Consider the following 22,870-nt stretch of genomic DNA (forward strand, 5'->3'; position numbering starts at 1 on the left):
ACTGCAGCGATGGGCACGAGGGCAGCTGGATGGCGTCTCACAAGGCACAGCCCTGGAGGGGCCCCGGCAGCCTGTTCCCCTCTGATTTGGGTGGGGCGGAGTGCCCAGAATGGAGTGTATTAGGCCTGAGCTGCACAGGCCCTGCCACTGCTGAGGATGTTAAACAAAGGCCCGGGTGGGAACAGCAGGTCCCCTGGCTTCCGAGCTGGTGGAGGGAGCTCTGCCCGGGGGGGCTGGTGCTGGGGAGGGGCTGCTCAGGGCCTCTCTGGAGGGAGGGAACCAGGAATCACCTCACAAGCCACCGGTACTCGAGGGCAGCGGCCCAGGACAGAAGGGGCCACTGAGCGAAGTTCCCTGCCCCAGGGCATCTGGGCTCTGGACTCACCAGGTGCTGCAGGCCCGTGATGCACCAGACAGGGTTACTGGACACTGGGTCACTGCAGCAGCCCCCCTGGGGCTAACCAGCAGGGGCTGGACTGGGGGGGCACCTTAGGAACCCCCCAGAGCCGCTGGTGACTCAGTGATACTGAAATCCAAAGACCAACAGATCTACCGAGGTTGGACACAGCTGTTTAATGGACACATCTTGCTGCACAGCCCTTCTCACGTCCGCGGCCCCAGCCGTTACCCCGCTCCCGCCGACAGCAGGCGATAGTGCTGTCTCAGCAGTGCCGCCGGCAGGGTCAAACCTGGGGGGCTGATGCCCCCATGTGCCCCCACGCCTGCTGCAGTCATTGGCACCTGCGCAAAGTGGAGGTAAAATGCAGAGGGGTCGGGCTCCGCACAGGGGAACGGGCCCCTTCATCTGTACACTGACCCCAGCCTCCACATGGCGTGTGGGAATTTGGGTAACCGACTGGCTCTGTCCCCCATCAGCTCTAGCCCCCCGTGACCCTGGCCTCCTCGCTGCCCTGCCTGGCTGGGTGAAACCCACGCACTTGTACACAGCCAGCGAGAGCTGTGCCCCCAGCCAGCCCGCGGGGTCACCACCACAGCTCCATGCATAAGACAGCATGGCCAGTGCACAGGCTGCAATGCACGTTGGGACGTGTAGTCTCTGCAGCTTGTGTCTCTGCTAAAGCTGCTGGAGGCTGCCTGCCGCTCCATTTCCTGCAAGCCAAGGGCAGCCGCCAGGGCCCACAGCTTGAGCCACACCCTGCCTCACCAGCCAGAGACAAGCAGGCTGAGGGCTTCAGAGCAGCGCAGAGGGTGCAGAGGCAGGACTGCCCTCATTTCGACGGAGGATGTGGCTGGCTTCCCATCCGGTTACCTCCTGGGCTCAAGCAGAGAGATCCTGGAAGCTACCTGCTTTCCTGTGCCCGTGTCTTCTCCGTCCCACTAACTCAGCAGTGGAGGGACCCCCCATATATTATCCCTGTCTTGTATGTGCCCTCAGTTCACTACTGAAGTGCACTCGGCAATGTGCCAGCCCTGGAGTGCGAGCACGAGGAGCGCTTGTCCCCGGCACACTGGCTGCTAGTGCTGCCTGAGCGCTGTGGACACGCTGCGAGCGCTGCCCCGACTCCCCCGGGGAGGAAAGGTACCGCTGGGCGCTGACGCGGGCGTGAGAGCAGGGCCGGCTCGGACGTGCAGCTCGTTCAGTAGCCCTGGTGGGTGGTGTCACTGCAGCTGCCTCGCGTGGCTTCTCGCCATGCCAAGCCCCTGGTGGTGTCTGTTAGGGCAGCTCCAGGTTCCTTCCCTCTCTGCCCTCATGAAAGGGGCTGCCCCAGGGAGGGGAGGATTTCGCAAGCAGGACCTGTGGGGGGGCGGCCTTGGCTCGGACACCCACGGGTCGAACGTGACCGAGGGTGCGCTGCAATGCAGCCCACAGCTCCACTCCATTCTGACGCAGGGCTGTGCGGTATGCAGAGACCGCGGGTCCCAGGATGTTGTGCTCCACCTTGGTCTGGGGGGCATCGCAGCTGGGGCCTGTCGTCTCCTCCGGGGATGTGAGGGTGGGCACAATCTGCTCCGGGTTAGGCACGGTCGGTGCAGCTTGCCAGCGGTGGCAAAGTCTGGGTGTGTTGCTCCACTCTGTGCCCACGTACCAGGGCGAGAGGCACCAGAGGAACCCCTTAGATAGACAGCATGGTTGGGCTCCTGTTTGGGTCACTCCTGCGCACTTGAATCTTTTTACGTTCAGCAGCAGCAATCCTTCATCCTCTCCCCACGCACATCAGGTGTGGCCCCAGGTCACCGTCACCGTCCCGGTGGACATGAGGCAGGGCTGCTGAGACGGTGACTCGGGCAAGCCTGTAACGAGGAGCTGGGATGGATGGAGCAGGAGGGGGCATTGCAGGCAGCAGGGCAGGCTTCCTTCTAAAAACAGGACAATGTTCTGGGCAGGTCCCTGAGAAACCAAGAGCTGCTGTGCTCCGAATATACTTGAAACAAGGGTAACTGGCCAGTGAACCCCTAGGAATGGAGAGCTGCTGGATCTGGAGTGAGCGGTCATCCAGGAGCTGCTTCCCAGGAGACAGAGCGAACCCACTGGCCATCCAGTGACCATGGACTCGCTGACGCCGGGGTGGGTTGTATCTAGCCCCTCCCATCACAATGGGATGGATTCCTCCAGCACAGCCTCTGGCGCCGTGTCCTCTCCTTTCAGCCTTCCCAAGCCAGGCCCATAGGCAGATCTAGCAAGCGAAAGCGAAAGCATTTGCCACACTGGACCAGAGAGTTGGATCCTGCCTGTGGCAAGGGCGGCTATCAGGTGCTTCGGAAGTGACCCCCCCGACATGTGACAATGCCCATGGGTGGAAATTCCCTCCCGAGTCCTGCGATGCTCCAGGCAGAGCTGTCGGGAAGGACTTTGTTTCCGGCGGTAGCTGGGCACGGCTTTGAAGCAGGCCATGTCTGATGTAACCGTTTTATCTCCGCTAGGTTGAACTGTGACCGATTTCCCTCTCCCATTAGCTGAGCCAGCATTTGCTGCAGCCGCTCAGCTCATATGTGGCTGGCTCTGGGGATGGCCAAGTGCTTATTAACGAGAGGAAGAGCCCGCCGGGGTGGGGTGGGGGGGGAGTTCTCTGATGTTCTTGGTGCAGCTCACGGAGCCTCTGTCTACACAGGAGAGCTCTTGCTGGGAGAGGCTCACGCCTTCTGCTTTCCCTCCCCGGAGAAACAGGACAAGAGCAAACCCTCAGTTCTGCCCAGCACTGCTACCGGAGAGGCCCAAGCCCGCTGATTCTGAGCCCCTGCCCTTGCTGGAGGCCAAGGGGATCCTGTGACCTCTTGTAGCTCACCATGGATCTCCTCTCTCAGGCGTCTCAGCTTCTGTACCGGCTCTAGATGTCATGAACGCAGGCTGGTTCCTAGCTCCTCGATGTGCTGCCACAGCCTGATCCAGGGGGCAGGGGATCTGTGGGTCAAGTAGCCAGAGGAATCCATGGCCACCTTCCTAATGAATACGTAGGTGCAGAGACTACAGATCCCAGGGTGCAATGCTTTTCTCTGGGACAAGGGACTGCATTCTCTGCCGGCTGCGCCTTCACATTCAAGGGGAAGGTAGCTGGTCCCCGCAGCTGCGTTCTGTGGTGGTTAAGCTGAGTGGGGTGGAAATCTGGCCCCTCCTGATAGTGTCTCTGATGAGTTGCTGATCTTGCATCATGGTGCAATCCTGGCTTCTCTTTGTAGGGAACAGGAGGCATTGTTATGAATAGCTGTCAGGTACCGAGTGCCAGTGGGGGGCTGCTAGCACTGTGCCTGTGAAAGGTGAGCAGAGCTACTGCACATGTGTCACCATTGCCTCCTGGTGGGTGGAACCGGAACGGCTCACTGTGTGTCATAGCTCCTGTACTGCTAACAGTAAAAGAAGATTCTTCTTTGGCTCAGGGCAGTGGCCGGTGCTTTTGGAGCCGGAGGGCATGACTTCTATCCTGGCTTATGGCTGTGAAGTCACAGGTGGCTACGGATTCCATAAAGTCTGACGGAGGTCTCAGAATTCGCAGACATGCGATGCTGTGTAGTAAAGGCAGGTAGCTGGCGTCTGACAACTTTGAGAGGACTAAGAAATCACAAGAAGCCTCCCTTCTTCACACATGGCAAGGCCAGAAGGGACCACTGTGACCCTCCAGTCTGCCCTCCTGCCTAACCCCGCCCCATGACGCCTGCATCCAGCCCGGCCCTGGTGGGTGAGCTAGCAAGCGTCTTCTAGAAAGACATCCCGGCGCGAGGCCCAGGTTACGTTAGCGGCAACGCTTCTGCGGCTCCTACCATGTCCTCGCTCCAGAAACACAGGGGGCCTGATCTCCCCCCCACAACCTCACCGCAGTGAACCCGGCTCACTTCACTGGAGCTGACACTGGTGGGACCGAGAGGGGAATCTGGCCCCGTGACAAGCAGCCGACACACCGCCCAGCTCTCAGGATTGTCCTGAGGGGCCCCTGGCTGGCAGAGCAGCACCTGGCGCCTGAGCAGGGAGGAGGCCGGGAGGTGGAGCTGCTCAAAGGGAGTTCTCTGTGGCTCGTTTACGCAGCCGCAGCGGTGGGTTGGGTGTTTGCCAGCCTGAGGAAAGCAGCTCCCCACTGGGGACACTGAGCTGTTCTGCTTGGTGGCCCCGAATCCACCCTGTCCCCCACCCAGCCCTCCCGGCCAAGGCAGGACTGTCGCTCGGACAGAGACCAGGGCCTGAGTCTTCCCCTGGAGATGGGTGTGAACCAGGAGCAGCTCCGTGGTGGTGGTCACACTACTGTTCTTGTGGTGGTGGCGAGAGGCGACCCAGGCCTGCGATGCCACGTCCTCGCTGGGGTCTCACGGCGTTCGGCTCTTGCTCCGTGCCCAGCTCTCCCAGCCGGGGATCGGCTCACCCAGGGAGGCTGGAATATGGGCGTCGAGAGCCGCCGTGCAGAGCGGAGAGGGTAACGCTGCCCTGGCCGCTGGGGACCAGCCCTGAGAGCCTTTGGTGTGTGCGTCTGGGGGCGGGGGTGGTCCCAGAGAGCAGGGGAGAGGCCGGGACGGTGCCAGCTGCAGGGCAGCCCCACAGGCCTCCCTCTGCTCTCCAGCAGGCATGCCAGTGCCAGTGCCAGTGCCAGGCCAGCCGGGGGCTCGTTAGTCCACAGCCACCGGGGTCACGCCCGGGCCGCCGACCTGCAGCTACGGCACAGGGCGACCTCGACGTTGGAAACCGTGGGGGCTCGCATGGGCTTTCTCGGCCAATCAGAAGCCAGAACGCTGCAGGACTGTTTGCGTTCAGCCCTCTCTCCGCTAATCAGAAATCTGCCGAATTGTGTGCGGGTTGCGGGGGGCGGGGAGGGAGCTCCCTCTCAGCCAATCAGAAACCAGAACTCTACTGAGCTGGGGGTGTGGCCGGGCGTGGTGCGGGGTTTGGGGCCTCGCTCCGCCAATCAGAAGGGACGGGGGTGAGGGCGGGGGAGCCGGGTGTGGCTCCCTGAGGCCCACAGGAGCCGGGGCAGCAGGCTGGAGCACCCCTCTGGCGGGTGAAGCAGCCTGTCAGCTCCTCCAGCTGCAAGCTCAGCGAATACAGAACACAATGGCTAGGACTGGGCTCCGTGCGCCCGGCCTCCCGCCCGCTCATGCATCGTCCAGGTTGGGAGCCCTCGCCCGGCCCCTGTCCTGGGCGGCGGCTACGCCAGCGGCTTCAGGTGGATGGCGGCGCTGTTGGGGCGGGCGGCGAGGATGTAGATGACGTTCTCCTTCAGGAAGCTCGGCCAGTCGACAGGCCTGCTGGGGAGAGCGGAGGGGGTTAGCGTGGGGGCCACGCGGGCAGGGGCTCGGTCCACAGCCCATGTGTGCTACGCAGCAGCTCCTGGCCTGACCACGGAGCAGCAAGCCCGTGGGCCCTACAGACCCCATCGGGGCTCTGCCTGTGTAGGGACCACTGGGGAGACAGGGTCCCCTCGCATGATGGATCTGCTAAGCAGGGGTCTACAATTCCCATCTGCCCCCTCCCCACTGCACATCCCCTTCCTCCTGGCCTATTTGCTGGAATAGCGCCCGGGCTGGAGAAGGCAGCCCAGGCACGGACGAGCCGTCCATGACCCTCGAGTGGGATGCCCCCCAGACCCAACCAAGACCCGCTATTGCTCTTCAAGCCTCGGTACCTTCCCCTTTCCTGCCAGCCCCTGTAGAACACCCTTCCCTTAGCACGGGACCGCCAGCCTAGTGCCTGCAGGGCCCAGCAGCGGAAATGCTTTTCAGTGCTCGTCTCCGAGTCACGGTGCAGCTGGCAGGCTCCTGGCCCCGGGGGTTTGGGGCATTCCCGCCCTGAGCAGCTGTGATCATCACCCTGGGACGCTGCACAAAGGAGCTCGTAGGGGAGCGCGCTCGGGTCCCCCATGATTCCCGGCCTGCGGAGCAGCCAGGGCGGTGGAGCCGGCGATGAGGGGGGCTGGCAGATGGCTAGAACACAGAGCAGCACATTTTCCGGCCCAGCAGCTGGTTTCTGCAGTGCTTGGCGCAGCTCCAGTGTCTCCTGCCCGCCCATCTGCTGCGTCATGCTCCAACCTTTCAGGGCCTGACCCCTAAGTCCTGGGTTTCTCCGGCAGCAGCTGTGGAGCTGCTTTAGGCGTTTGTGTCTGTGCCATCACCGTGGAAATGTCGGATCCTGATCTTAAGTTAACAATACTTAGCACCTCCCAAACATGAACGAGTCGCCCCACACCCCCGAGAGACAGGCAACACCATTAGTACAGATGGGAAACTGAGGCACAGGGAGGGGAAAGGACTTGGGTCACACAGCGCGTCGGTGACAGAGCCAGGATTAGAAACCAGGAGTCCTGACGCTCAGTCCCCTGCTCTAACCACTAGCCCCAGCTCCCTCTTTCCTGGGCAAGAGGACGAAAAGGAAGAGCGGCTTTGCTGACTGTTCCATTTTAAAACGTATTCACTTGCCAGCAGAAATCTGTCCCCCGGGAGGATTCTGCTAACGAGCCGGGTGCTTTTACCAGCGCGCTCCCGCCTGCCTGGGAAAGGGACGCCATCACAATCCTTCCCTGGGTGGAAGAGCTGACGTGTCTGGCACACAGAGAGCCCCACTCAGCCCTCTGTCCCTGCAGCTTTGCACTGATGGGACGCTGCTAAGTTCAGTGATGAAGCTGGCCCTTTCTGCGGGGGCTGAACGCCATGAAATACATGGAGCTATGGCTTACCGAGGTTATTTCCCAGCTGGGTGAATTTCTTCAACCGCCCAGTGATTTTAACAGGAGACAGACCATTTTCTCCAGACACATGGACTGGGGTGGGATAATTATACTGTCTGCCTCATATATCTATAGTGCTTTTCATTACCCTGGAGACTCTCTGACTGCTTTCCCCTCACCACCACCCCACGCTACAGAAATGCAGCCACCTCTGGGGTGCAGCAGTACAGCTGTTTGCTGCTGGCAGTGATGGGAGACTCTCTGGGCTGAGGGAGCGCAGTTCTGCTCTAGCTGGAGTAGAAAACCATCTTGATTAAGCTGCTGCTTTCTGTGGATTCCAGGAAAGCTGCTGAGGACAAGTTTTCCTGGACAATGTCACCACTCTTGCACAAAGGCGCCTGCGGCTCTGCGTGGGCTTGTGCATAGAGCACTAGGGTGGGACTCTGGAGACCCGAGTTCTAGTCCTGGCTCTGCTACTCGCCTACTGGGTGACTTTGAGCAAGTCACTCTACTGCCCTGTGCCTTGGTTTCCCCATGTGCAAAATGGGGGCAAGGACACTGGTCTATGGGTGAAAAGTGCTGTAATTACTGCTGACCCCAAGGAGGTGCCAGCTCAGTCTCACCTGGCAGGTGGCACCTCCAGCAGCCCACACTGGTTTCTCGCCAGCACTGAGCTTAGTGCATGAGGGGACTGGCTGGGTGTTAGGATGGATCGCCGATCAAGCACCAGTCAACGGGGCGAGGTCGTTGTGAAACAGCCTAGTATTGTTAGTCTTGAGAAAAGCAGGCTGAGGGCGGAGCGGCTACCAGCCCTCAGCTGTGGCAAGGGCTATTCTAAAGGAGACAGAGATCAATTGTTCTCCGTGGCCCCAGAAGGCAGGACACGTGGTGGGCGTCATCTGCAGCAAGGGCGCTGTCGGTCGGTAGCTCTTAGGAAAAGCTTTCTCATGCTCAGGGGGTTAAGCTCTGGAGCCGGCTCCCAAGGGAGGTTGTGGGATCCCCGTCACTGGAGGCTTTTAAGGCCAGGCAGGACAAACCCCATCAAGGAGAGTCCAGGTTTACTGGCCCTGTGGCCTAGGTGAGCTCTGCAGGACTCTTCCAGCCCCACATTGCTATGATACCCCCGTTTAACACCCCTCCCCACAGCAGCCGGCCAAGCTGCACTGGCTTGTGGGGGAGCCCAGCAGAGCTGAACGGACGCTGCCGCCACGGGGCTGGAGACTCCTGTGGCAGAACTCACCTTCCCCCCACACCCCGCACCGCTCACCTGGATTCCTCCTGCTCTGTGCCGCCCAGCAGGGTCTTCTCCTGGCTCCTGCTGCTGCCGCTGCTGGCTGGGCTGCTCTCTGACATGGGCCCCACGTGGCTGATGCTGCGGAGGAGAAAGGGCATTTCCCTCCTTTGCCCCGGGCCGCAGGAGCCGGGCTGGGACTGCCCCCGCGCCCTGGGGCAGCCATATGACAAACACGCGTTGCCAGGGCCGGCCGGGCTCCAGCTGTGCCTCACACGCTGGGCATGTGGCATCAGGTGTGTGAGGGGAGATGGGGGGCTCCCCATGCCAATCTCAGGCGGGGGGAGGGAGATTGGGGGACGCAGAGGGAAGTGGGAGCTGTTGCTGGGGGGGGGTGCTGGGGGATCTGGCTGACGCTTTGGCCTGCGCTGGGAAGACACTGGGCAGGGGTTCTGGGTGCAATCGCTCCGCTAACTAACCAGGAGTTTGGGCCTCCTGGTGCTCCCCCGGCTCTGGCTGGGGAAGGGTTCTCCCCCTGGGTAGCCCGGCCCTGTTACCTGACGTTGCAGGACGGGGCCTCCTTCTGGTGCTTCCGAAACCATGTGTGCTGGGCTTTCCGGCACTCGCCCTCGCTGATCAGCCCCTGGCTGTCCTGGCTCAGGGGCAGGAAGGCGGCTCGCGCCCGCTCCCGCTCCTTGGCTGTCAGTAGCCGCAGCAGGGAATTCTGCAGGAGGGAGAGACCGGAGGAGGACAGGGGGGCTGGCTGGAGCTCCTGGGCATGGCTGGAGAGGGTGCCGGGGGCAAAGCTCCCCTCAGGCACGGGGACACAAGCCGAGGGGTTGGGTTCATCACAGCTGTGCCAGCCCCAGGCAGCACTGAGGGATGTCCTGGACAGGTCCCTCTCCAGCCATCCCAAGCCGGGGCGGTGGGAATACAGCCCCATCCTGCTGATGGGTGTGGGGAGAGGACACCACACCTCAGCTGGGATGGCCACTGCCTCAGCCTGACCTACAAAAGGGGAGGCTGACTAGTGATGGGGCCTCCATATAATCTACCCCTCTTGGGCTGACAGAGGGGTTCAGATCTGGGACTCTCTCTCAGCATGAGAAGGTCTGAGCCTCTAGGGCTGGAGCCAAAGGAGAAGTTCCTTAGCTGGCTGCTCTAGTGGGCTCTTATCCTCTTTTGCGGATCAGCCAGTCGGGTGGGACAGAGACAAGATCATAAGAGCGGCCACACTGGGTCAGACCAATGGTCCATCTAGCCCCGTGTCCCGCCTGCAGACAGTGAATGGTGCTGGCCTCAGCAGGAATGAACAGAACAAGACAATTTTGAGTGCTCCATCCCCTGTCGTCCATTCCCAGCTTCTGGCAGTCCCGAGGTTTACAGACACCCAAAGCAGGGGGTTGTGTCCCTGCCCATCCTGGCTAATAGCCATTGATACACCTGTCTGCCAGGAACTGACCTAGTTCTTTTATGAGCCCAGTTATACTTTTGGCCTTCACAACATCCCCTGGCAATGAGTTCCACAGGTTGTTGTGTGAAGAAATACTTCCTTGGTTTGTTTTAAACCTGCCGCCTATTCATTTCATCGGGTGACCCCCGGTTCTTGTGTTATAAGAAGGAGTAAATAACACTTCCCTACTCACTTGCTCCACACCAGTCATGATTTTATAGACCTCAGTCATATCCCCCCTTGTCATCTCTTTTCCAGACTGTATAGTCCCAGTCTGATTAATCTCTCCTCATACGGAAGCTGTTCTATATCTCTAATCATTTTTGTTTTCTGAACCTTTCCAATTCCAATAGATCTTTTTTGAGATGGGGTGACCACATCTGCACACAGTATTCAAGGTGTGGGAGGACCATGGATTTATATAGAGGCAATATGATATTTTCTGACTTATTATCTCTCCCTTTCTTAATGATTCTCAACATTCTGTTCGCTTTTTTGACGCCGCTGCACATTGAGTGGATGTTTTCAGAGAGATCTCGAGGAATGGGTAGCTCATTGGGATGGGGAGAGGCACTGGGGCAGTCTCTGGGATGCTCAAGGATCCCCCTTGGCCTCCCGACCTCCCCATGGGGTGCCCCCCACTCCATGGCATTGCCCCAGGGGGCCTGGCTCCGTGCACTCGGGGGGGGGCTGTCTCAGTACCTGTGGCCGGAGTTTCTGCAGCAGCACGATGGACTCGTGGGAGAGGAAATCCGGCCACTCAACGTGGCCCTTCTTGTCGGGGTCCAGCGCGGAGAACTGCAGGGCAGCTCGCTCCTCCTGCTCCTCGCTCATCGGCCTCTCGAAGTGGTGCTTGTGGACCAGGTGCTTGTAGTGCAGGAAATTGTCCTGCGTCAGGCAGGTCTCTGCAAGGCCAAGCCAGGCACATGTCAGCCCTGTGCTGCGCTGCCGAGGGCGGCCGGGACGCGCCCAGGGGAGAGCACAGCCACAGGAGCCGGCGCTGCCTTCACAATCACACGGGTCACGCAGCCCCCTGCACCTCCACTCCCGTGCCGGGACCTGCAGCCAGGCCTCCCGTGGTGCCCTGGCAACCACCCATGACATCACAGGCACACTCTGCATTGTGCACCTGTGATGTCATGGATGTGGCCCGGGAAACATGGAACCTGAGTGTAGGTCTTGGCAGGTGAATAAACAAGGAGCAAACCGGGGCCCAAAATCTTGCTCACCTGCTGACCCAGGGCTTTCAGGACTGGGGGTGCGCGGCTGAAATCCGGGGTGCCTGTGTGGGGCTGTAGGTATCCCAGACGTGTGCCGCATGGGCCTAACTCTGGGCCTGCAAACCCTGGTCTCTCTGCTTGAGTTAAAGGAGAAACTCCACCAGCCATCAGCAGTAGTAGAGCTTTTATCATCTGTAGCCCCTATACACCCAGGGGCCAGCACACTGCAGGGTGAGGCAAAGGACAGCACATACCGGGGATGATCTTGCATTGCTGGAAGGTCTCCATCAGGCTGTACATCTCCTCCTCCGTCAGCAGGAGGTTGAGGTTATCCTGCCGCAGGGAGAGTTGTTCAGAGAGAAACACCCAGGGGTTAGTTAGCACCTGGAGAACAGCCCCCGGAGCTCCACCCCAGCTGCCTAGTAGGATCCGTAATCCCGCCAGGGACTTCGCCGGCCCATCGCCGCAGCATCTGGCGCCTCCCAAGCGTTTAGCCATGGAAATACGGAGAGCCACCTGTCTGTCTTTCTCCCTTCTCAGCATGCAGTGGAACTACTCAGTCAGCTTGCAGGCTGTTGTTTACGGGAGGGAAGCTGTGCTCTGCGTGTGGATGGGGGAAGGGTGCTGTGTTTCTGTGTGTGCACACGAGTGTGAGCATGGACGGGGGTGCATGCAGTGCAGTGTCGCGCAGCGGGGTCGAAAAGGATTTAGCAAGGGAAAGCCAAAGTGACAAAACAGGGTTTGCATTTTGTTCTGAACATGGCGAGGCCTGTTGTCAGGTTATTAGAGCGAGTGCGGGGGCGGGGCACGCCGCTGTGTTATTGTAGGGCTGCGGGGGCGGGGCACGCCGCTGTGTTATTGTAGGGCTGTGGGGGAGTGTGGGGGAGGGGCATGCCACTGTGTTATTGTAGGGTTGTGTGGGAGTGACACTGTCTGTCTGGGCTGGAGGGGGGCTGATGCCGTCTATCTGGGCTGGGGGGACCGACACTGTCTATCTTGGTGGGGGGTGACGCCGTCAGTCTGGGCTCCGGGGTGGGAGGTGATGCCGTTTCCCGGGGCTGAAGGGGTTGTGAGGACACAGGGTTTTGGTTATGGGAAGCAGAGCCTCTGCCTTGCGGGTCTGGGCCCAGCCAGGTGCCTCTGTCAGCCTCTGGCTCCTGCTCTGTGCCCCATGGGGCAGCGGGGCCCTGGCGCAGGCATGGCCCTCGGCCTCGGGGCAGGTCAGGGCGCAGCTTACAGCATGCGGCAGGTGTCAGAGACTTGCCTGCTGCTGCCCGTGTGGTGCCTGCTGTGGGTGTCCCCAGCTCGGAGCTCCCTGCCCACCATTTGCACGGCTCCCCAGGGAGCCGTGGGGCCCGGTGCTGGCCCTAGTGCAGCAGCCGGGGGGGCCCCACTCACGCAGTAGTAGCAGCTCCAGCCCGTCTCGGTGTGCGCCGTCTCCGTCACCTCCACGGCGCTGCTGTTGTGCAGGAAGCCCATGCGACGCAGACAGCCGTCATGGTAAACCCGGGTGCACACCCTGCAGGGGAACAGGCTCTCCGCCGTCCACACCTCGCAGATCTCGCACATCTCGTCGCTGCTCACCTGGGCGTGGCAGGTGGGAGAGACGGGGGGAGTGAGCGAGGGGGGACCCGTCACACACACCGCCTCGGCGCTCCTCTCATTCCCGCAGCCTGCCCGAGGCAGCCACGCAGGATCTGTAACTAGTGAGGGTGCTGTGTGCGGGGAGAAGGGGACTCGGCTCCTGTGGGGATGGGGGCCACATGAGAGAGAGGGCAGGGGATGGATGGACCAAGGGGTACGTATGGGGATGGATGTAGGAGGTGTGTGTGGGGATAGACAGAGGGGTGTGTGGGGTAGATGGAGAGAGGGGTGTATGGCAATGGATGGATGGATGGATGATTGGATGAAGGGGTGTGTAAAGGGAGGGATGGATGGAGGGGCTGGAGGGAGAGTCAGTTTGGAGCTAGCAGGGGATGAAGAGTGAGGGCAGATGTGGGGGTCTGGCTCGCTGCCCCCCCAGGATGGACCCGGCTGAGGGGTCCCATTCTCTGTACCTACAAGCTCTGTTTTAGACCGTGTTCCTGTCATCTAATAAACCTCTGTTTTACTGGCTGGCTGAGAGTCACGTCTGACTGTGAAGTGGGGGTGCAGGACCCTCTGGCTTCCACAGGACCCCGCCTGGGCGGACTCGCTGGGGGAAGCGCACGGAGGGGCAGAGGATGCTGAATGCTCCAAGGAGAGACCCAGGAGGTGAAGCCGTGTGAGCTTCTTGCCCTGCAGACAGTCTGCTCCGAGGGAGAGGAGGCTCCCCAGAGTCCTGCCTGGCTTTGTGGGGAGCAGTTCCAGAGCATCGCCCGGGGACTCCGAGACAGGAGCGATGGATGGGGATGGAGGGATGTGTGTGTGTGTGTGTGTGTGTGTGTGTGTAAGGGGATGGATGGATGAAGGGAGGGAGGGAGGAGTGTGTTGGGGGAGGGATGGAGGAATGGAGGGGTGTGATGTCATATGTTTTATGAAAATATTCTAATGAGTGTGAATATAATGTATCTGGAATATGCTTCATGCAAAAGGTCTCTTGTAAGGTATCATTACAAAGGTTATAATCTACTGAATATATTCATCCTGTTTGTATGACTGTATCATTCCTATATCTAAAACTAGAATAGACTCATAGACTTTAAGGTCAGAAGGGACCATTATGATCATCTAGTCTGACCTCCTGCACAATGCAGGCCACAGAATCTCACCCACCCACTTCAATAATAAACTCCTAACCTATGTCTGAGTTATTGAAGTCCTCAAATTGTGGTTTGAAGACCTCAAGCTGCAGAGAATCCTCCAGCAAGTGACCCATGCCCCATGCTGCAGAGGAAGGCGAAAAACCTCCAGGCCTCTGCCAATCTGCCCTGGAGGAAAATTCCTTCCCGACCCTAAATATGGCGATCAGTTAAACCCTGAGCATGTGGGCAAGACTCACCAGCCAGCACCCAGGAAAGAATTCTCTGTAGTAACTCAGATCCCATCCCATCTAACACCCCATCACAGACCACTGGGCATACTTACCTGCTGATAATCAAAGATCAATTGCTAAATTAATTGCCAAAATTAGGCTATCCCATCATACCATCCCCTCCATAAACTTATCAAGCTTAGTCTTAAAGCCAGATATGTCTTTTGCCCCCACTACTCCCCTTGGAAGGCTGTTCCAGAACTTCACTCCTCTAATGGTTAGAAACCTTCGTCTAATTTCAAGTCTAAACTTCCTAGTGTCCAGTTTATACCCATTTGTTCTTGTGTCCACATTGGTACTAAGCTTAAATAATTCCTCTCCCTCCCTAATATTAATCCCTCTGATATATTTATAAAGAGCCATCATATCCCCCCTCAACCTTCTTTTGGTTAGGCTAAACAAGCCAAGCTCTTTGAGTCTCCTTTCATATGACAGGTTTTCCATTCCTCGGATCATCCTAGTAGCCCGTCTCTGAACCTGTTCCAGTTTGAATTCATCCTTCTTAAACATGGGAGACCAGAACTGCACACAATATTCCAGATGAGATCTCACCAGTGCCTTGTATAACGGTACTAACACCTTCTTATCTTTGCTGGAAATTCCTCGCCTGATGCATCCTAAAACTGCATTAGCTTTTTTAACAGCCATATCACATTGGCGGCTCATAGTCATCCTGTGATCAACCAATACTCTGAGGTCCTTCTCCTCCTCTGTTACTTCCAACTGATGTATCCCCAATTTATAACTAAAATTCTTGTTATTAATCCCTAAATGCATGGCCTTGCACTTTTCACTATTAAATTTCATCCTATTACTATTACTCCAGTTTACAAGGTCATCCAGATCTTCCTGTATGATATCCCGATCCGTCTCTGTGTTAGCAATACGGCCCAGCTTTGTGTCATCTGCAAATTTTTTATTAGCACATTCCCACCTTTTGTGCCAAGGTCAGTAATGAAAAGGTTAAATAAGATTGGTCCCAAAACTGATCCCTGAGGAACTCCACTAGTAACCTCCTTCCAGCCTGACAGTTCACCCTTCAGTACGACCTGTTGTAGTCTCCCCTTTAACCAGTTCCTTATCCACCTTTCAATTTTCATATTGATCCCCATCTTTTCCAATTTAACTAATAATTCCCCATGCGGAACCGTATCAAATGCCTTACTGAAATCGAGATAAATTAGATCCACTGCGTTTCCTTTGTCTAAAAAATCTGTTACCTTCTCAAAGAAGGAGATCAGGTTGGTTTGGCACGATCTACCTTTTGTAAAACCATGTTGTATTTTGTCCCAATTACCATTGACCTCAATGTCCTTAACTAATTTCTCCTTCAAATTTTTTCCCAAGACTTTACATACTACAGATGTCAAACTAACAGGCCTATAGTTACTCGGATCACTTTTTTTCCCTTTCTTAAAAATAGGAACTATGTTAGCAATTCTCCAGGATGGCTGGCTGGAGGGGTGCGTGTAACAGGAGGGATGTGTAAGGGGAGGCATGTGTACAGGAAGGATGGATATATGGGGAGCTCCTTCTCCCTGTCCTCAAGCTGAGGTTGCCTGCACTGTGGAACGACCACCCCCTACCCTCATCCAGGGGTCACCCGGTCCCTCCATGGCATCCCTAGCACCTAGCAGGGGGCTGCAGGTCAGAACTGAGGGGCATGGGCCCAGGAGCGGTGGGCAGCGCAGCAGTGTAAGTTTGAGGGCATCAGCAGACCAGCACGTGGAAGTCGAGGCCTAGCCCGTCGGGGAGCGCTGGAGCTGAGGGCTGACAGGTGCTAGACGTACTGAGTGCAGAGCCCAGGGCCGGGAGCGCGGGGGGTCAGGACTGCGGGGCACCGGCGGAGCCCAGGGGATCAGGACTGCGGGGCACCGGCTCTCCGCTCGGCTTGGGCAGGCTGGCACGGCAACCTGGGCTCCTCTCCTAGGGACCCTAAAGGCCTTTCTGGGGTGTAGAGGTGCAGACTCATCCCTGCGGCACCTCCTGCTGGTGACTTCTGGGAATTAGCTCGTTCCAGCTCCGGAGCGCCCTCTGCAGGCCGGTGATCCGCCTGTCCTCTGGCCACCGTGTCCCTCCCAGGACCCCAGTGCCCCTTTAGCTGGGATGCTGCCCCCTGGCAGTCCCCCACCAATCTGGGTCTCCCCTCCCTGGGGGACCCCCACCCACTACCCCCACTTCACCTTAGTTTTCAGCTGCTGCCAGTCCCCATCTAGCCCCACGCCCTGGGGCAGGCTGCAGTGTCAGCCACTCATCATAGGCAAAGGGGTTTGGACCTGCTGCCTTGGCCTACCCCTGGGCTGCCCTCTGCAACCCCCAGTACCGGTTAGCCCAATGCCAGGCCGCAGCCTGGGGCTTTCCAGACAGGAGCTCCCCAGCTCCTCTGCCTTTCCCCAGCCCTGCTCCCCTCAAGCACCCTGTGTCCAGCTCCCTGCAGCCAGGCCCTTCTCCCTCTCCAGGCCGAGGGAGACTGACGGGGCTCCTGGCTCCCAGCCTCTTTATCCAGGCCAGCTGGGGCCTGATTGGGGCCTGGCCCAGCTGCAGCCCCTTCCCCAGCCAGCCCAGCTATTGGAGCTGCAGCCCCCTCCAGGGCAGCTTTTTAAACCCCTCCGGGCAGGAGCCGGTGTCCACCCCACTACAGGGGGCCAAGAGCCCTGACTCCCTGTGCACAGGACCCTTCTCCAGCACCCACCGGCCAGTGGCTGAGCCTGGCATCCAGAGCAGCACAAACACGCCCGGGCCACAGGGCTGGGCACAGGGTGGGCCTCTGGTCCCCCCACCGCCACGTGTGCAGCCAAGATGACCCAGGCTGCAGGCATGTGGCTGAGGGTCAAAGGTTAAGCCCCCCATGGCCCGTGGGCTGTGATTGCTGCAGTGACTTGTGTCCCGGGCATGGGGCTTGCAGCCCCCAGACGGTCTCCCCACGCCAAGAGGCAGCCAGGGGCTTTCAGCAGCACCAGCGGCATCGCCCACCTCGGCATGGTCACCCGCTGGGCCCTGGTGCCCAGGATGAGGGGATGTGACCTGCCCTGGAGCAGCGGGTCCGTCTGCCAGCCCCAAGCTCTGGGAGGCCCCTGCCCCTTCCCACCTGCCTGCCCCAGCCTGGGGAGTAACGGGGAGAGCTCCTCTAAAGTGTCTACCTGAGCTCCCCCATCTCCATGACCGGTGCCCTCCACATCCTCATCTCCATGGCAGGTGTCTCCCCAGCACTCACCTGCTCCCGTTGCTCCAGGCTGATCTCCAGCGGCTCGTCGTCGTGCAGCTCGCGCGTGGGCCGGACGAAGGCCGGCGGAGTGAAGCGGTTGGCACGGTCGAACTCCTCCGGCTCCACACCCCGTCCGTCCCGCAGCCTTTCCCAGGCCGCCCGGTTGGCACGGCTCTCCTCCCGCTGCGTCTGTGAGGGGCCAGCGGCCTCTGGCCTCTCCTCCTCCTCCTCCTGCACCTCCTGCACCACGTGCTCCAGTGTCCCCCGCCGCCCGCCCCACGCCTCTGCCTTGCGCTTGGTGGAGGGCCGCTCCCGCAGCCCGTCCTTGAAGGCAGAGACAGCCAGGCTGACCTTCTGCACCTGCTCCACCGTCTGGCGCCGGGACATCAGCACCCCCATGGCTCTCCTGGCAGGAAAGATGGGGTGGGGGGTTCAGGGGCAGCCTGCCTCACAGCTACCAGCTGACAGCTCACAGCCCTTCCTATCACCGAAAGCCAGCCTCTTCTGGGGTGTGCCATGGCGGCTGCCTCAGCAGGTCTCACTCACCACTGAAAGGCCACCGCCTCTGGGGCAAGGCACAGCAGCTGTTTAACAGCACACAGCAACGCTGCACAAGAATCACGCACCCAGCTCTGACATGCAGCCACCTCTGGGGCAGGGCACAGCAGCTGTTTAACAGCACACAGCAACGCTGCACAAGAATCACGCACCCAGCTCTGCCATGCAGCCACCTCTGGGGCAGGGCACAGCAGCTGTTTAACAGCGCACAGCAACCCAGCACCACAGACTAGGACAGAAGAATTCCTTGTCCAGCTGAAGCTCCGGGCAGGGGTACGGGAGAGTGTGGGGAATCGACTGACCCATGTTAGGCTCTGACCAGGGTTTATGCCCAGATTCTTGTAGAAAGTGCCCAGGTCCTGCCCTCGGTGTGCTTGTGGCTCTGGCCGGAAAGAGGCGCTCAGGGGAGGATGGGACAAACGGAGATCAGCCATGGAGAAGCCCCTCAGCTCCCTCTGACCCTTCCCCGGGGCCTGGGCAGCCCCAGCCCTTCACGCTGCTCCCCGTCAGGTGGCGGCTGCTCCAGTGACGTGCTCCCACCCCTCCCGCAGTGGCGGAGGAGGGGTCTGGGCCAGGCAGTGGCAGTTCCAGGCCCAGCTCAGACACCTTGAGCAAGTCCCTGCATCCATCTCCTTTCCGCCCCTGGAAAGGGAGCCCAGGGTGTTCTCCTGGCTCTGCCGCGGGGAAGGGGCGTCAGCCAGTGTGTGGAGCCGGCGTTGCAGATGCAAACCCTGCAGCGGGATTGTCTGTCCGGGAGCAGATTGTGCCTTAGCTGGCGTGGAAATTGTGCTTTGCACGTCGCCTGTCCGATGAACAGTTCAGCGAACCCTGGCCGGGTCAGGGAGTGTGAGCACAGGTCAGCCCAGCCCTGCACCCCGTGCTGGCCATCACACGCAACATGCGCCGCATGCCAGTGCACACGCGTCTCCCTCCTCCACACGCAGCCCCACAGCCCTGTCACATGCAACATACTCACCCAAACACCGGCACACACACACTCCTCCCTCTGCCACCCACAGCCCTGTCACATGCAACACACCCACCCAAACAGCGGCACATACACACAAACACACACACACCCCCTCCCTCTCCCATCCACAGCCTCCGCCACATGCAACACACTCACCCAAACACCAGCACACTCACACACACACACACACACACACACACACACACCTCCCCTCCCTCTCCCACCCACATCCCCCTGTCACATGCAAAACACTCACCCAAACACCAGCACACACACACACACCCCTCCCTCTCCCACCCACAGCCGGGGGAGGCTGAGTGAGAGACTGGAGGGAGTTTCAGTTTGGCGCTGGCTGGGAAATGGAGAGGGGCCCCTACGGGGCTTGGGCTTCCCAACGGGGCTGTGGCCTCCCTGGGGCCCCCAGATGGACCTAACTGAGGGGGTCCTGTTGTCTGTGCCTGCAAGACCTGTTTTTGACTGTGTTCCTGTCGTCTAAATAAACCTCTGTGTTACTGGCTGGCTGAGAGTCCCGTCTGACTGCGAAGTGGGGGGGCAGGACCCTGTGGCCCCCCCAGGACCCCGCTGGGGGGACTCGCTGGGGGAAGCGCACGGAGGGGCAGAGGATGCTGAATGCTCCAAGGAGAGACCCAGGAGGTGAAGCCGTGGGAGCTTCTTGCCCTGCAGACAGGCTGCTCCGAGGGAGAGGAGGCTCCCCAGAGTCCTGCCTGGCTTGGTGGGGAGCAGTTCCAGAGCGTCGCCCGGGGACTCCGTGACACACCCCCACAGCCCTCTCTGTCACATGCAATACAAACACCCAAACACAGGCACATGCACAGACCCCCCCGTCCCACACACTTTCAAGCCCCCCAGTCCATGGGTTTGCAGTTCAAGTTGAGGACACAAAACCCCAGTATGTCCCAGCCCTCGGGCCCCATTGCACCCTCTGTTATTGGACCCGGGGTCACCCGGGCGACTCTGCACCCCCTGCTTGCCCCCAGCTTGCCCCCACACCACGCGTGCACCCCCCCATGTTCCCGCTGGGCCAGCGGCGGCCCCGCACCCCAAAGCGCTGCCCATCTCCCTGCGCGCTCTGCAATAGAAATCAATCTATTGATTTCCTCCCCGGTTGCCAGGGCAACCCAGGCTCCTGAGGCCGGGGCTGGCAGGCAGGTGATTTGCGGATGCTCTGCTGGGGGAGTCGCGTGCAGGTCCTGGGCCCCCCCACGGCAGCGTTCCCGCGGAGTCCTAGTGCCCCGCAGGGCGGAGGGGGCCCAGACCCCCTGCAAAGCAGCGCCCCTCCCTGTGGCATGGCCCATTGATGAGGGAGGGGAGAGCCGGGGGAGGCGCAACGCTGCAGGCCCAGCCGGGAGCATCGGCCCAGCGCCAGGAGAACCATGCAAGGGAGGAGACCCAGGGCCCGGGGCTGGCAGACAGCAGCTGCTGGGAGAGCCGTGGGCTGGCTGGGGGAAGCAGCAGCGTGGACAGGCGGGCGGGCGACAGGGCCACGGTGGGCTCTGCCATGGGGGCACCATGGCGCTGGGAGAGGACACGAGCACAGCTGGGGCAAGAGGGCACCGGCGGGCAGCGTGGGGCCCTGTGCAATGGGGCTGCTCGCTGGTCACGCTGCACATGTGGGTCTCCGGCACCCGCCATCCCTTTGAGAAACACCCACACTGCCCCCCCCACACACACTGAGAAACACCCACACTGCCCCCCCACACACTGAGAAACACCCACACTGCCCCCCCCCCACACACCGAGAAACACACACACACTGCTCCCCCCACACACTGAGAAACACCCACACTGCCCCCCCACACACACCGAGAAACACACACACACTGCCCCCCCCACACACTGAGAAACACCCACACTGCCCCCCCCACACACACCGAGAAACACACACACACTGCTCCCCCCACACACTGAGAAACACCCACACTGCCCCCCCACACACACCGAGAAACACACACACACTGCCCCCCCACACACTGAGAAACACACACACTGCTGCCCCACACACTGAGAAACACCCACACTGCCCCCCACACACACTGAGAAACACTCACACTGCTCCCCCCCACACACTGAGAAACACACACACCGAGAAACACATACACTGCTCCCCCCCACACACTGAGAAACACACACACTGCTGCCCCACACACTGAGAAACACCCACACTGCCCCCACACACTGAGAAACACCCACACTGCCCCCACACACACTGAGAAACACTCACACTGCTGCCCCACACACTGAGAAACACCCACACTGCCCCACACACTGAGAAACACACACTGCTCCCGCCCCACACTGAGAAACACCCACACTGCCCCACCACACACCGAGAAACACCCACACTGCCCCCACCGAGAAACACTCACACTGCTCCCGCCCCACACTGAGAAACACCCACACTGCTCCCGCCCCACACTGAGAAACACCCACACTGCCCCCACACACTGAGAAACACCCACACTGCCCCCACACACTGAGAAACACCCACACTGCCCCCACACATCGAGAAACACTCACACTGCTCCCGCCCCACACTGAGAAAGACCCACACTGCCCCCCCCCACACTGAGAAACACCCACACTGCCCCCCCACACACCGAGAAACACACACACTGCTCCCGCCCCCACACTGAGAAACACACACACTGCCCCCACACACTGAGAAACACACACACTGCCCCCCCACACACTGAGAAACACACACACTGAGAAACACACACACTGCCCCCCCCCACACTGAGAAACACACACACTGCCCCCACACACCGAGAAACACACACACTGCTCCCGCCCCCACACTGAGAAACAACCAAACTGCCCCACACTGAGAAACACACACACTGCTGCCCCACACACTGAGAAACACTCACACTGCCCCCCCACACAGAGAAACACACACACTGCTCCCCCCCACACACTGAGAAACACACACACTGCTGCCCCACACACTGAGAAACACCCACACTGCTCCCCCCACTCACACTGAGAAACACACACACCGAGAAACACACACACTGCTGCCCCACACACTGAGAAACACTCAAACTGCTCCCCCCCACACACTGAGAAACACTCACACTGCTGCCCCACACACTGAGAAACACTCACACTGCCCCCCTCACACTGAGAAACACACACACTGCTGCCCCACACACTGAGAAACACACACACCGAGAAACACACACACTGAGAAACACACACACTGCTCCCCCCCACACTGCCTTCACACACTGAGAAATACACACACTGCCCTCACACACACACTGCCCTCACACACGCACACACACACTGAGAAAAACCCACACTGCTCCCCCCACACACTGAGAAACACCCACACTGCTGCCCCACACACTGAGAAACACCCACACTGCCCCCCCACACACACCGAGAAACACACACACTGCTGCCCCACACACTGAGAAACACTCACACTGCTCCTTCCCACACACTGAGAAACACACACACTGCACCCCCACACACACACCGAGAAACACACACACTGCTCCCCCACACACACTGAGAAACACACACACTGCTCCCCACACGCACTGAGAAACACACACACTGCTCCCCCCCACACACTGAGAAACACACACACCGAGAAACACACACTGAGAAACACTCACACTGCTCCCCCTCACACACTGAGAAACACACACACTGCCCCCCCACACTGCCTTCACACACTGAGAAATTCACACACTGCCCTCACAGACACACTGACCTCACACACGCACCCACACACTGATAAGCACCCACACTGCCCCCCCACACACTGAGAAACACACACACTGCCCCCCCACACTGCCTTCACACACTGAGAAATTCACACACTGCCCTCACACACACTGCCCTCACACACGCACACACACACTGAGAAACACCCACACTGCTCCCCACACGCTGCAAAACACACACACTGCCCCCCCGCACTGAGAAACACACACACTGCCCCCCCACACTGCCCCCCACACATGCTGAGAAACACACACACTGCCCCCCACACTGAGAAACACACACACCAATAAACACACACACTGCCCTCCCACACACACACTGAGAAACGCACACACTGCCCTCACATCCACACACTGCCCTC

The 22,870-nt window shown here is 59.7% G+C and overlaps 1 protein-coding gene across 3 annotated transcripts in view; it reads right to left on the reverse strand.

Moving 5' to 3' along the window:
- Nucleotides 1-554: 554 nt before the first annotated feature.
- Nucleotides 555-22,870, reverse strand: part of PHF24 (PHD finger protein 24) — a 38,521-nt gene continuing 16,205 nt past the window's right edge. Inside the window, exons 2-9 of one of the 3 annotated variants that reach the window (XR_005600928.1) lie at nt 17,232-17,628; nt 12,403-12,588; nt 11,259-11,337; nt 10,487-10,689; nt 8,889-9,055; nt 8,368-8,472; nt 3,246-5,685; nt 555-2,636 (exon numbers count right to left, since the gene is read on the reverse strand). Coding sequence is in view for 2 of the 3 variants with exons in the window: in XM_039545932.1 (XP_039401866.1) it covers nt 5,586-5,685; nt 8,368-8,472; nt 8,889-9,055; nt 10,487-10,689; nt 11,259-11,337; nt 12,403-12,588; nt 17,232-17,621 (1,230 nt within the window). In the remaining variant the exon portion in view is untranslated. Of the gene's footprint in view, nt 5,686-8,367; nt 8,473-8,888; nt 9,056-10,486; nt 10,690-11,258; nt 11,338-12,402; nt 12,589-17,231; nt 17,629-22,870 lie in introns of all 3 variants that reach the window. The other 2 variants (XM_039545933.1, XM_039545932.1) reach the window with 2 other exon arrangements.

The sequence above is a fragment of the Mauremys reevesii genome, linkage group 6, assembly GCF_016161935.1.
Source record: "Mauremys reevesii isolate NIE-2019 linkage group 6, ASM1616193v1, whole genome shotgun sequence".
Taxonomy (NCBI): Eukaryota; Metazoa; Chordata; order Testudines; family Geoemydidae; genus Mauremys; species Mauremys reevesii.